A 16065-nucleotide genomic window follows, 5' to 3' on the forward strand; every position below is an offset into this window, starting at 1 on the left:
TGTTTTTAACTCCTTCCCTTCCTTCAAGGACTGAGTCAGGTGCTATATAATCTTTATGAAGCCTTTCTCTCCCTAGGTAAAAGTGTTCCTTCTCTTCTCAAATTCATCACAGTACTTTCCTTGAACCTTTCATAATTACAAAATGTTGTAGATGCATGAGACCTTGGATATCATTTAATGTAATCATTGCTTAGCTAAGAATCCCCTTTACAATGTTGGCAATTAATAGTATCTAGCTTTCCCTCAAAAATCTCTCTAATGAGGGCAATCCCTCCAACTAGGAAGTTATTCCTTATTAAAATCCATTTTTTTACACAATTTCTGCATACTGCTAGAAATTTGGTTCTTTTGCATTTATCTCACTTGCCTGCAATTGTCTCTACATTGTAAACTTCTTGAGAGATGGATTTGTGCTACACCTATCTTTAATTCCTCCAATACATATCATATCTTAGTATGCACAGTAGGTACTTAATGGATTTAAAATTTTTTTATTTGAAGGCCTACTACATGCTTGGCAGATAGGTGGCAGAGTGGATAGAATACCTGGAATTAGGAAAATTCTTCTTCCTGAGTTCAAATCTAGCCTCAGATACTTACTCTCTATATGACCCTGGGTGAGTCACATAACCCTGGTTGTCTCAGTTTCCTTACCTGTAATATGAGTTGGAGAATGAAATGGCAAACCATTCCAGTATCTTTGCCAAGAAAACCCCAAATGGGGTCATAAGAGTCAGAGAAGACTGAAAAATGACTGAACAACATCTACATGCTCAGCACTGGGCTTACCTTCCCTAAGCTATAGTAAATCAGGGTCACTACATTGCATCCGAGATTTAAAATAATTCAGCAAAGAAAATAAATCTGATCCAAATTAGAATATGAATGAATAAGACAGAAAGTGCTATAGGGACTCAGAGGCAATAGAGACTGCACTAACTGGGTAATCAGAGCAAATGGTAGCATGCCAGTGGCATCTAATTTTCCAACCTTAAAGGATAAATATTCTTTCAATAGGTGTATCCAGAAATTCTTGCATTCCAGACACAGAAAAGGCTATCAAAATCAAGGAATTAACAACTTTTAATGAAGATCCTGCTCTGTACCTTTCATGTACTATGCTAAGCATACAGGACACAAAAGCAAAAATCAAATGGTTCTTGCCTTTCCAGAACTTATATTAGGATCAGAAAATTAAACATGTGCACATATAAATAGATGTTGTTCAGCCATTCAGTCATGTCCAACTCTTCATGATCCCATGGATTCTGTGTTTTCTTGACAAAGATACTCACTAGAGGGTTTGCCATTTCTTCCTCCCATGGATTAAGGCAAATAGAGGTTAAGTGACCTGCCCACACAGCAAGTAAATGTCTGAGGCTGGATCTGAATCCAGGGCTTCTTGAATCGAGGCCCAGCACTCTATTCACTGGGCTACCCTACCTGGCTGACTCCTAGCCACCCATCTGCCTCCTCCTTCTATAAGTAGATAGAAATGTATAACTAACATACGTAATATGATTAATAAGTAAAAAAGTAAAGGGGGAGAGGAGAGTAATTAGGAGAGTAATTATGTCTGTGGACATAGCAGAAAATGCCCTGTGTAGACATTGGTGTTTCATCAGAAAAAAAATGCTCTATAAAATTTAAAGGAAGAGAATAGGAACTGGACTTGCAATTTTGTAGACAAAGGGAATTCTAATATGAGGAAAATACACTGACCAATATAGGTTGAAGCTTTCTTTTTCATTTATAGTCTCAAAGAGTTGCCTTGGATAATGAGATGATAAATGACTAGTCTAAGCTCATACTCTGTGTGTGTGTCCAAGGCAGGATTAGAACCAGGGTTTCCTGGTTCTGAGGTCAGGCTTCTCTTCACCACCCTACTCTGTCTGTCAAAAATTAAAATGCTATATAAATTTCAGCATTTATTACTATCATTATTATTATTATTAATTAGAAGCAGTACATGGGATAAAAGGATTTTGAGCTTCAAGGTAAGCTTAGAAATATTTTTTCCCCAATCATTTCATTTTATAGAAGAGGAAACTAAAGATCAAAGAGAGGGTATAACCTCCACAAACTCAGAGTGCCAAAATGGGAGCAGAGCCAGACCTTCTGATGCCAAACTCTCTATATTACATTATGCTATTGTATAAGATGAGTATTTGAAATAGGGAGTGCTATTGAGAGTTTGGTTATGGCATATACTATGTGAAGGGGAATGATGGAAGACAAGTTATTTGGTCTCCTTATAGGCTCCATTCATTGGAACCAAAGGAACTTACAGTACAGTTGGGTTAATAAAACATGAAACAGTAATGAAGTAGAAAATAATGTACATAATTGAGTGCTAAGCTGTGTAGAACAGACTTTCTGTCTGGCTAAAGTGCAACTTCAAGTGGTGCTTATCTTAAAGGCTGACCAAAAATGTTAACATCTATTTGATCATTCCAAATGGAAACAACAGTGGGCAGCAAATTGAATTCTTCTGCTTAGGGCCAGCATATGCACTTGCTTTATATGCTGATGAATATTTCAATCAAACCTCTTACTTCAACTCTTGTGTGCCATGCTTTGTTCTCTTATTTACATTGGGCAAACATCACTTGACTAAATTTAGTTCCAACTGTCCTTATTTAACCAAATTTAACGTTCTTAGCAAATATACCGTATTTTCATTTTCAGTCTGTATGTGGTCCCTCAAAATTATTTTTGTGAACAAATTGCTGAAATACACTTAAATTTATCAAAAATGAAAGTTTCAGTGGATGTCTCCAATAGCACTTTGTGCTGGGACTAGCACTTCATATATATTCAAACTGGTGCTACTGCTACAAATGATAATGAATTATAGGTAGTTAATTGATTTTTTCTCAAATTTAGCCATTATACTCCCTTACTATAGTTATCCTTCACCTAGTTGCTAGGCTAAACAATTTTTCTTTTTGGAGAGGTGGGGAGGGAGGTATTGCCTACACTTTCTAGCAATAGGTTATCTCTGCTCCAGACATGCTCCTTTTCCCTGCCTATAACCTAACCCATTCATGGAATCCTCCATGTTATAATATTCTATGAACCATGAACTCTGGGGCAAACCCTGGTTGTGACATCATACAACAAGTCACTCTTATTTGACTAAATAAGACCCTACTTTTCCTATAAAAGCCCAAACTCACTTATATGTTCTTTAGTGGCCTCAATGTATTGAATGATTACAGAATCATGATTTCTATTTATCAGACCACGAGGGAAACTGGAAAAACCTTAGTGTGGCAAAGTCACAAATCCTGAGGTCAGCCAGAGGCAGGTCTTACCTCCTACCATAACTTGAGAGACAAGTGTTGCCCTTTTATTGCTGGTTAGTTATTTTCAGTCGTGTCGACTCTGTGACCCTATGTATATTTTCTCCGCATAGATACTGGACTGGTTGGCCAGTTGCTTTTCTCTCCAGCTCGTTTTACAGATGGCGAATTGAGGCAAAGAGGGTGAAGTAACTTGCCCAGGGTCACACAGGTGGTGTCTGAGGCCAGATATGCACTCAGGAAGTTGAGGCTTTCTGACTCCAGGCCTGACACTCTATCCACTGCACCACCTAGCTGCCCCTAAGTGTTGCCCCTAGTGTCCTTTTATTGGTGCCTTTGCCTCCCCCTCCAAGCTTCCATGTCTCCAGTCCAACCACTTAGCCTTCTTTTTAACATGCCAAATAAAGACCTATTGCTTTGCTTTGAATAGCTAATCTAGCCTTTTTGTGAAGCCCCCTTCAAGTCTCTGGAGAATAGTCACTGCATTGGACTGGAATACCAAGTCACTATTATAGCATTTTAATTTGAAAATAAGTATGTACTTAAGAAGGATTGATTCTCTCTGAACTGTATGCATCTAAAAATTGTTCTCTGTCATTTTTACCTTAAGAATTGGAAGATTTATGTAGGTTAGGCTTTTAAAGGTGACAATACTTTGCACTGAAATAGCATTGTTGATCCCATAATGTTTGAGTAGTATCCATGAAATTGGAAAACATGATGGAGCTCACCTAGTCCAATCCATACCTGAATAGAAGGCATCAAAATCATACCAACAAGTGGTTGTCCTTCTTCTATATAAAGACTTTCAAAGATGGAGAGCTCACCCTTCTAACAATAACACATTTCCCTTTGCAATAATGTGAATTATTAAGACTATCTTCCTCATGTTGAGACAAAATCTGGATCTCCTTAACCTTCAGCCATTCTTTTTCTACTCTGTACTCAGCTATATCTATCCTCCTTCTAGTAGCAAAGAGATGAAGAGACAGACTCTAAAACTACAACTACAATAATAATAATTTTTTAAAAAGATAACAAAGTGGCCAAACTTGTATTTGTGGCCGTCTTTAAGAAATAGATCAAATACTAGGTATACTGACTGCCCAGATCCCAGTCTTTAAGACAGCCCCAAAACAATTTTACTACAAAATGTTTATTTTTGGTTGCAACAATTATACAGACAGGGTATGAATGAAAAGAACACGCACTCAGCAATTGTGCAAGGAACAAAGCAGTTTGGTTTTGAACAGTATTCTTGGAAGGCTCTAAATAGCCGCTAGGTGGTGCAGTAAATAGAGCGCTGGGCTTAGAGTCAGGAAGACTCATCTTTCTGAGTTCAAATCTGGCCTCAGACAGAACCTGGGTAAGTCACTTAAGCCTGTTTGCCTCAGTTTTTTTTTTTATTTATAAAATGAGATAGAGATGGAAATGGCAAACCACTGTAGTATCTCTGCTAAGAAAACCCAAATAGGGTCATGATGGACTTATAACAAGAAATAAGGCTCTATTTGTGTTGATAAGTAACAAAATCAGTAATCATACTCTTAGAGCTAAAAGCATCTTTAGAGGCCATCTTTTCCAAGGCCTTCATTTTATACATGAGGAACCTGTGAGCCAGGGAGATAACATGATTTGTCCAACATCATCCAAGTAGTAACAGAGGAAGGGTCTGATCACAGGTTGTCTGGTTCCAGAGCCAGTACCTCTCAAAAAATTTGCCCTAAATGAGTTATTTTAAAATTTTGACTTTTTAGACACAGGCCTGGTTGGTGAGTCAGATTTCCACCTTGTCTTAGATTTAGCATCTACTCCACACCATAAGGAAAGAAAGCAATACAAAGTGAGAAATGAAGCCTCATATGGTAGAAAGGTCATTTGATTTGATATAAGAGAATCTGTGTTTGAAACCTGACTTGGCTACTGCAACCTTAGAAAAAGTCACTTAATATCTCTGGGCATTAACTTTCTCATCTATAAAATAAAGATCTGGGTGAAATAATCTCAATTTTCCATCTCTGAATTCTACAATCATATCACTAAATATTTGACAATGCTTATCTATTGAAACCTGAGAGAATTCAGCAAAATGTGACCTGAAAGTTATTTCCTTTGTTTGTAATTCTTCCTTAATCACTACGTAGTTGGGAGAGCTAGGAAATAAAGCTTTTAAGTTGCTATTTGTTCACTGCATAGGCCTAGCCTCTTACCAATTGATATTACTTGTTCCATTTAAGTGATTTTGGAAATGAAGAAATGAAGACCTTTTAATAACATTATTACTAAAGAAAACATCCTTACCAGTAACATAGAGTTAGCTCATCATGGGTACAGAAAACTATACATACGATAAAATAAAAATATAAATCAATATATATGATAAATTCAGTGAAGGCTGATATTGTGTCTGTGTCATGTTTATACATATGTATAGGTACAGATTATGCATATGTGTGGGAGATTGTGTTTACTTTATTAAAACTATGCGATATTGGTTATTTAGTACATTCATTAAATCCTATTTCCTTGGGTTTGTGTCTGAAAGCTTGCCTCATTGTTTCAGCTCAAAATTTTTTCCTATATTAATAAAATATAAAATTATATGGAGAACTACATGGAGCATAGGGGTATAAATACCAAGGGTTTGGAGGGAGAAAGGGTAATGGTATAATTATGCTAGCAAAGGAAAGAAATAAAGATCTACCATCACAACCCAATTTCCCATATGACTCCTTATCTGTGAGAGTATAAAGATTCCTTATTTGTTATGATTTAATTCTTAAAGTGTACTCTATTATGATCTAACAAAGGTGACATTTTATCAATAATTTTAATTAATTTGTATCTAACAGATTTAGAAAAACCAATTTTTTTTGTCACTGAGTCTGTCTTCTCAATGTATTCTGCCAAATACTGAATTAAAGTCTCTATCACCCTTCTGCTTAGTATAAAAGATAATAAAACATAAAAGTCAGGGCTATTATATACAATGAAGAAAAAAAGACAAAAATATAGTATGCAGAAGATGCAACTTTAGGTGTTTACAAGACAGAGTATTAACACTTCCAAAAAGTTACTTTCAGTTGAAAAGTCTATGTTATCTAAAAGCTGCTAATTTACTTTGGAATTATTAACTAGTATTTTTTCAAAACTGTGGGGCAAGAAGGGATAATGGATAGAAAGCCAACCTCAAAATCAGGTATCTCTGGGTTAAAGACCCACCTCTGGCATACATTGGCTGTGTAACCCTGGGCAAGTCAAGATATTGCCTCTTCAGGGCTGTAGGCAACTATCTGATTCTAAGATTTCAGAGTAGGTGCCAACCTGCATAGGCTGAAGGAGTTTCTCATTGGACATCACATCTACCAATAAAATTACAGATCTATGGCAAAGAATTGGAAATTGAGAGGATGCCCATCCATTGGGGAATGGCTGAGCAAGTTGTGGTATATGAATGTAATGGAATACTATTGTGCTATAAGAAATGATGAAACATGCTGACTTCAGAAAAACCTGGAAAGACTTATATGGTCTGATGCTGAATGAAGTGAGCAGAACCAAGAGGACTTTGTACACAATAACAGCCACGTTATGCAATGACTAAGAATGTTAAACTGAACCCTTCTCAGCATTACGAGGATCTAAGACATCTCCAGAGGCCTCGTGATGGAAAATGCTGTCCACATCCAAGGAAAGAACTATGGAAGTCCAATCGCTATCACTTATTTTTACCTTCTGTTGAGTTTTGTTTCATCTTTCTGATGGTTCTTCCTATTGGTTTTAATTTTTACTTCCAACTTCACTAATGTGAAAATATGTTTAATGGGTATGTAAATGTAATGCCTATGTCAGATTGTGTGCCGTCTTGGGGAGGGTGGGGGGGAGGAAAAGGGAGAAAAATTTTCAACTCAAAAGCATATGGAAAAAAAACATAAAAAAATAAAAAGAAAAACAGAACAAAAAAAATTACAGATCTGAACACAAAAACAAAACAATTTCTTTTTTTTTAACCATCTCTTAGTGGATCACTCTATGTTAAATAATTTAGTTTCTTTTCTGAAGAAATACAACAAAAATGTAATGCCCTTCCACAGACAATAAGCACCATACTCAACAACCTGACAACACTGAAAAACATTATCACTACACTCAGGAAACGCATAATAAGAGTCTTGAAAAATGTTAACACAGAAGTGTGATAGAAGGATAATGTTTGATAAGGGCAAAGGCCTACATGAAAAGCTCTAAGAGATTGATAGGAAAGAGAGCTCTTTTCAACTAGGCTAGTTAAGTAACAAGGGTAAGAGGCCAGAAAGAGGACAAAGAGCCTTGGAGAGAGAAATCAAACTCTGCCACTAACTACATATGTGCCCTCAGGCAAGGACGAGAAATTGGTCTCTTTGGACCCCAGTTTCTTCATCTATAAAGGGTATGTTATGGACTTGATGACTGTGAAGATCTCTTCCAGCTCAATTCTATGATCCCATGACCCTGAATCACTTATTCAAGAGAATGTGGAAAATCCACAGGAATTTCTGAAACTAGAATCCACAAGGAGATCTAGGTCATCAGTGAATTCTCTCATTTATCTTCTGTGATGGTATTAACTAAAGCTTTTTGAACAAAGAATAATCAATTACTAGGATTTATAGCCATAGGACATTACTGAACTACAAAGTATTTCTGAGGCAAATGGTTCAGTAAAACTCAATTATACTGTAAAAAGCATTCATTGGAATATATATATATATATATATATATATACATATATATATATATACACAAACACATATATATATACACATATACATATATATATACACACACACATACACATATATGTATATATATATATATATATATATATATATGCTAATATACACCATACTAATTATTAGGTTGTAATTTTATTTGTGCATGGCAAATTAATTATACAGACTTTTTTTTTCACATTTTTCCCCCTGAATTTTTGAGTTTTATCCTTCTTTTGTCATTACTCTCAATGCACTCTTCTGGGGAAGAAGAAACAAACTACTTCTAAAACCTTTCTCATTTCTCCATTTAGCTTGTGTTTCCCCTCTTCCCAGGACAACTTCCAGGAAAAGGACCCATTTAATCAGATTAAACTTTGTTTCTCCCGTCAGAGGTAGAATAATTTAGCTACACTGTGTGACCCACAAAATGATGCAATTGGATCCTCGCTGCCCACAGCCCATTTCAGCTCCATTCTGTGCTCACAGCCAAGCACCCTTCTTCTGTGACTGCAGGTATTCCTAGTCTATGGATAAAATTCACATTGTTTAAGATACCTCCTAAACTCACAGACGGTAAAATATCTTTTTATTCTTTTGAGCTTCCTTGGTGATTCACAGTATTTGCTATCTTTCTTCAAAAGAGAGTGATAATCTATCTCCAGGAAACAGTGATATATTTTCAATGCACAGCCCCAAGTAACTCCTTAAATCATTAGATTAGATTCCTTAACAATACAAAATACCCATCAGTGGAACACTGAGTATAAGGCCAAAATTTGACAAACTAAAATTCAGCTCTTTTTGGTTGCTGCTTCTATATCTGAAATTTTTTTTTCATGTTTTCTATATCTAAATCCCGGCCCCTAAAATGCTTCCACTGTCAGTGCATTGGGCGTTAGTAAGTCCAGCTCTACATTGAGCACAGTTATATTACAGTTCATCACTTGGTTGAAATAAACAAAATTGCATATATGTTGTGGTTCAAAATAAGTTACTTGGAGGCACAGTTCTATGATGAAACAATATTCCCTAAATTTTAATATCATAAGCTACCTATCTTTCTACATGAGGTTCAACACCTCATTTGACCTCTTATATGGCAAAGTACAACAATATTGTTATTATCCTTCTGATGATTAAAAATTTTAGGATGAAGTGCTCCTAGCTACAATTAGGCATAAACCTGTAATATTTGTTCAAGTACTATACATTGGCCACCTATAGATAGGATGCATGTTTATTTAAATGACATGTACCCTTAAATTAAAAACAAAACACTAATAAAGGGCCTTTATTTCCTGAAGCTGTATGTCTCTGGAATGTGCAGGTGAACTATTGCCTTTATGTAAAACGTTTTCCTTAGAAAAGTCCATACAGCACCTGGAAGCTATTCTGGACACTTGTGCATCCTGTTTATACACACACACACACACACACACACACACACACACACACACACACACACACACATATATTAGGAACAAGCACAATTACTCAAAGCTATCACTACAAACATCCAAGCACAATCACAAAAGTAAAATGAGGCATATTTTTTTACCCAGACTGGGACATCTGAAGATGCAGAAAACATACAAATTTCAAACTCTTGAATTTCTATGTTTGCCATAAGTTCAAACAAGTATTTAAAACATCAACATCCTTTGTCTCACTTCTAGTTGCACTCAAAGTACTCTGACACAAAAGCCAAATGCTTAACAATAATATCATTAAAAAACAAACAAACAAAAAACACTCACTGTGGGGTCTTTGCCAGCCATTTTGCACTCTTCAACTTTGTTTGCAGATGCTGGCCAGAAAATCTGTTTGGAAAGAGAAAGGTCATGTAAGTTTTTGTTGTTGTTCAGTTGATTTTCAGTTGTGTCCAACTCTTTGTGGCCCCATGTGAAGTTTTCTTGGCAAAGATACCGGAGAAATTTACCATTTCCTTCTCCAGCTCATTTTATAGATGAGAAAACTGAGGCAAATAGGGTTACAGGACTTGCCCAGGATCACACAGCTAACAAGTGTCTGAGGCCAGTTTTGAACTTAGGTCCTCCTGATCCAGGGCCACTGAGCCACCTAGTGGCATATATGTAGCATATATGAAATGCATGTAATATATAAGTAGTATATATAAAAAATACATTATCTTCATTTAATTGTTGCTAATAGGGTTCTTTCAAAACACATTGAAGATCACTTTTCTGATCATTTCCATTATGAGTGGCTTTTCCCAAAGGATGTTATTACCATAAGCTCATTCTAATAAAATTCTATAAGGAATTTTAAGAGTGATCTTTTTTTCCTTTTTGTTTGGAATTATAAGTTCTCTTGACAATATCACTTAGAGATAGGTAGACAGTATCAAAAGGAGAGTATCAAAAGTATACATATCATCTATGAATTGCATAACATGGATACCTAAACATATCAATATGATTTTTCATACTGTGATTATGCAGTAGAAGCTAGAATAATTCATACCCCAAAAGAACATCCCACTATAACATAAAATTAAAATATTTATATTGATTATGACTTTCTAAGGTTCAAAAAGCTACTAAGTGTCTGAGTCATGATTTGATTTAAACTCAGGTCTTCCTGACTTTAATTTCAGTGCTTGGTCTACTATACCATCTAGGGACTGTTTATAATGTCAAAATATATATTGAGAGAACTTTCCAATGGTGTTTCCATTAGAATCATTCCCCTTCCTTTCTCAAAGTGTTCAGTGCCTGGTTCATGATCTCTCTGTCTACTCCCAACTCCAACCTGTGACCTCAATATATATACTGATATTCCCTTACCTCCAAATTCTTCAATCTACTTCCTCTCTCAATGACCTATTCCTTTATAGGGAGTAGGGACATAATAGGGACAAACATTTAACCACAATGTCATTGCTCATATGACCAAGAACTCTTAAATTTCTTTATCTAAATATATCATATATATATATATGTGTGTGTGTGTGTGTGTATATATGTGTGTGTGTGTATATACATATACATATATATATATACACACACACATACATATTTCCTTCTTTCTCTACTCCAATCCAGTCTTCTCATACCACCCAAAGTGTTTTTTTCCCCTAAAATGTAGGTCTGACCTTGTCCCTCCTCTAACTCAATAAAGTCTAGTATCTCTCTATTAACTCTAGGATAAATTCTTCTAATATTTAAAGTCCTTGCAGCCTGTTGTTTGTGCTATGCTAAAAAGTTAAAAACAAACAAAAAATGGAAAACTAACTTAAAAATACACAGTGATCTGTAACTTCCCTCCTAAGTGTCAAGTTCTCTTCAAATTTATGTATGAAAATGTCTTTTGTTTTCTTTTATCCTATTTCATGTTTCTACCCATTTCCTCAATTCCATTTAATCAATGGCAATGGTCCAAGAATATGTTCCTTTTTCCATATTTTAGAGCACAAAGTATTGCTACCTTTGACTAGATGGTAGAAATTGGAATAACTGTATTATTTAACTTATACTCCATAGGAAATAAACCCATATATTTCATTGAGCAATGGACCTGGACTCTCGCCTGCTGGTCTAATGAAATACACATTTCTTTCTCTTTTTCTTCTCTGTACACAACAACAGAAAAACACATTATGAGGCATTTTTGAGTTTTGAAAACATTTTTGAACTTACACTCAGAGGGTCCTGGCTTATGTTATTGATATTCAAAGACAGAATGTGATCTTTGCTGCCCACATATATCCGGTCCTGATCTTCATCCATTAATAATATCCTGTAGTCTAATGGATTGTGGGAAAGACTGTAATATTCAGAGGTCTTGGTTTCCCGCAGCTCTGAAACAGTGAATAGCAGAAATTAGTTTAAAATTTTTCTTAGTTTTATGATTTTTTTAATAATTTAAAAAGATAACCTTTATTTTCCTCCCATTAATGACAGCAGTTTGGTACCTTAACTAATTCTTTCATTTATGTTATTTTTTAAAGGCTGTCTTTCATAAAACAAGAACATTTCTCTACCTGCTAAACTAGCAAATGTCTATTATTTTAATGGTTGTCATTGTTTATTGCCTCAGTGTATAAGACCAAGCAAGCATTAATCTATTATTTTTGATGAAATGATGAGGCACCTGAAAAGAACTCTCAGGGAAGTAGGTACAAAGCAGGCAGGAAGCAGGGCACACATTGCTGGGTGATGATGATAGATAGAGTATTGAATGATGAGGAATCAGAAGATCATGGACACTGAGTCACTATGTGACCTTGGGTAAATAATTTTCCTTTTCTGTGTCTGTTTCTTCATCTGTCAAGTGAGGGGAGGAGATAGGATAGTCTCCAGTTCCCATCCTCCACTAGAATTCTATGATTTATTTTTAACAGAATTGTTTGAGCCAAAGAGGCATGTGGAATTCTTCATTCCATTATTTTTTTGGGAACCAACAGTTAAAAATCAATTCCAGTGAAAAGCCAGATGCTTACAAATGGATAGGTTGAGCAAAGGCAAGAGAGTGTCAGTTGCTTCTGATCACCCTTACTATTCCTCATTCTTGACCTTAACTGACCTCATCTATTCTCGAGAGAATCGTTCATTCTCACTTCAATATTAATCTGATCTTTAATCTCCACTATGGTGGTCACTATAGAGAACACTAACTAAACTGATGCATTATTCAATGGTTTAAACTGGGGTAGTGGAGGTGGGGGTACTGAGGAATCAGACATTTAATCATTAAACTTTATTCTAAAATAAGTTAACCCACATCTTTAAATGTATATAAAAGAAGAAAAAGCACATGAACAAAGATCCATAGTTATAAATAAACCAACAAGTGAACTGCTAAACCACATCTCATATGCACAGACTCATGCTCATTTAACAACTTTCACAATTAATGAGTGCCTTTGTAAGTGACCTTTGAAGATAATGAATGCACCATGACAATAAAAAGGTCGATATTCATTATAGCTGATATGATTTTTTTTCTCTCCAGTCAAAATGCTTCTTGATCACATTTAAGCCTCTTGTCAGAGGAATTCAATAGCTCTTTTGTTTTCTAATTATTTTCTCACCTGAGATTCACAGATCCCAGGAAGATGTCTGTTGTACTAGGATTAAAATTTTAAAGGAACACTCTTTTCAAAGTTCTATTAGTTGAATTACAAATATTTCTCTTCAATTTTTCACCTCTTTGGGATTTGAACTAAGCCAAAATTGAAAATTATAGTGTTGCCTATAAAGTGCTACAAATTATATCTGATAGTGAATACCTAAATCTTAAAAATAAATCAACTGTTACTCATTTAATAAGTTTAGTAGGTGTCAGGCCCTGTGCTAAGCACTGGGTATACAAAGAACCAGTAAATTCAGCCACTGCCTTCAAAGAGTTTATATTCTAATGGGTGATACAGCATATACATAAATACATATATATGACACCCAGAGTCAATTCAAAGAATTTAAGAAGGGAAAGTACTTCTGGGAGGCAAAGAAGGGTATCTTTTAGGAGGTGACATTTCAGTTTAGTCTTCAAGAAGGCAGCTATCCTAACAAAAAGAAATGCAGAGAAAGGTGGCCTAGCAATTCCAGATCTTAAATTGTATTATAAAGCATCAATTATCAAAACTGCTTGGTACTGGCTAAGAAATAGAGTGGTGGATCAGTGGAATAGGTTAAATATGAAAGACACAGTAATCAATGACTATAGTAATCTATTATTTGATAAACCCAAAGACCCCAGCTTCTGGGACAATTACCCACTCTTTGAAAAAAACCTGCTGGGAAAACTGGAAAAGAGTATGGCAGAAACTAGGCATAGACCAAAATCTCACACCATATACCAAAATAAAGTCAAAATGGGTTCAGAACTTAGATATAAAAGCTGATACTATAAGCAAACTGGGAGAGCAAGGAATAGTTTACCTTTCAGATCTATGGAAAACAGAAGAATTCATGACCAAACAGGAGATAGAGAACATTAAGAAAAGCAAGATGGATAATTTTGATTACATTAAATTGAAAAGGTTTTGCACAAACAAAGCCAATGCAACTAAGATAAGAAGGAAGGTAGAAAATTGGGAAATAATTTTTACAACCAGTCTCTCTGATGAGGGCCTCATTTCTAAAATATAAAGAGAATTAAGACAAATTTGTAAGAATACAAACCATTCCCCAATTGATAAATGGTCAAAGGATATGAACAGATAGTTCTCAGATGAAGAAATTAAAGCCATCTATAGTCATATGAAAAAATGCTGTAAATCATTATTGATTAGAGAAATACAAATCAAAACAGCTCTAAGATGCCACATCACATCTATCAGATTGGCCCACATGACAAAACAGGAAAATGATACATGTTGGAGAAGATGTGGGAAAATTGGAACACTAATACATTGTTAGTGGAGTTGTGAAATGATTCAACCATTTTGAAGAACAATTTGGAGCTATGCCCAAAGGGCTATAAAAATGTGCATACCATTTGACCCAGCAATAGCACTTCTAGGGCTATATCCCAAAGAGATCATAAAAATGGGAAAAGGACCCACATGTACAAAAATATTCATAGCAGATCTTTCTGTGGTGGAAAAGAATTGGAAATTGAGAGGATGCCCATTCAAACAGGGAATGGTGGAGCAAGTTGTGGTATATGAATGTAATGGAATACTATTATGCTATAAGAAATGATGAACAGGCTGACTTCAGAAAAACCTGGAAAGACTTGTACAGTCTGATGCTGAGTGAAATGAGCAGAACCAAGAGAACATTGTATATAACAGCCATGTTGTGTGATGACTAATATTGATAAACTTAACCCTTCCCATCAATACAAGGATGTAAGACATCTCCAGAGACCTCATAATAGAAAATGCTATTCACATCCAAAGAAAGAACTATGAAAGTTGAATTGCTATTTTTTTCTTTTCTGTTGAGTTTTGTTTCCTCTTTCTGATGGTTCCTCCTATTGGTTTTAATTTTTACTTACGACACCACTAACGTGAAAATATGTTTAATAGGAATGTAAACGTATAGCCTATATCAGATTGTGCACCTTCTTGGGGAGGGTGGTGGAAAGGAAGGGGGAGAAAAATTTTAAACTCAAAAGCATGTGGAAGTCATTATTGATAAATCAAGATAAATTAATAAAATTTTTAAAAAAGATTTTTAAAGAAAGAAGGCAGCTATTCTTAGAGGTAGAAATGAAGACAGAGAACAGCCAGTACAAAGTACAGAGATGGGAAATGGAGCATTGTGTATGGAGTGGAAATGATGAGGCACCTGAAAAGAACGCTTAGGGAAGCAGGTACAAAGCAGGCAGGAAGCAGGGCACACATTGCTGGATGATGATGATGGATAGAGTACTTCAAGGATGGGAAATCAGGAGATCATGTATAAGAAACCTGGAAAAGTAGGAAGGGAGTGATTGTAAAGAGTTACAAATGCCAAATGGAAATTTATACTAGAGACTAGAATTACTGCTGGACTTTACTGAGTGAGATATGGTCAAACCTTTTTTTTTTTTTTAGGAAAAATCTCTTTGGAAGTTAGAATATGGATTGAAGAGATTTGAAGCAAGAAGATCAACCAGAAATTATATTGCAATGGTCTAGTTGAGAGATGATGAGGGACTGCCCTAAGGTGGCAGCTTTACAGAAAAGTTATAAATATATACATATATGTATATATACATACACACACATACATATATCTCTATATACAAACATGCATCTATACGTATGTGTGTATATTCACACACAGTGTATATATTCACACACATGTGTATATTCACATTCATACACATGTGTGTATATTCACATATATACACATATATATTAATAAGTATATTGTGTATGTATGCATATGCACACATCCATACCTATACTCACATACACATATATCTATATGTATATGTGTGCCTGTATGTGCATCTCCAAGGCGGCTAGGTGGCTCAGTGGCCTAGAGTGAGGAAGATTCATCTTCCAGAGTTCAAATCTGGCCTCAGACACTAGCTATGTAACCTTAGGC

The 16065-nt window shown here is 35.4% G+C and overlaps 1 protein-coding gene across 2 annotated transcripts in view; it reads right to left on the bottom strand.

Annotated features, from left to right (window-relative positions):
• The window catches only part of SEMA3C (semaphorin 3C), a 189383-nt gene that overhangs the window by 89714 nt on the left and 83604 nt on the right, over positions 1-16065 (bottom strand). For both annotated transcript variants that reach the window (XM_020984473.2, XM_020984474.2), the window contains exons 3-4: positions 11719-11879; positions 9817-9879 (exon numbers count right to left, since the gene is read on the bottom strand). In XM_020984473.2, the coding sequence (XP_020840132.1) occupies positions 9817-9879; positions 11719-11879 (224 nt within the window). The remainder of the gene's footprint in view (positions 1-9816; positions 9880-11718; positions 11880-16065) is intronic.

The sequence above is a fragment of the Phascolarctos cinereus genome, unplaced genomic scaffold (assembly GCF_003287225.1).
Source record: "Phascolarctos cinereus isolate Bilbo 61053 unplaced genomic scaffold, phaCin_HiC Scaffold_1;HRSCAF=81, whole genome shotgun sequence".
Taxonomy (NCBI): Eukaryota; Metazoa; Chordata; class Mammalia; order Diprotodontia; family Phascolarctidae; genus Phascolarctos; species Phascolarctos cinereus.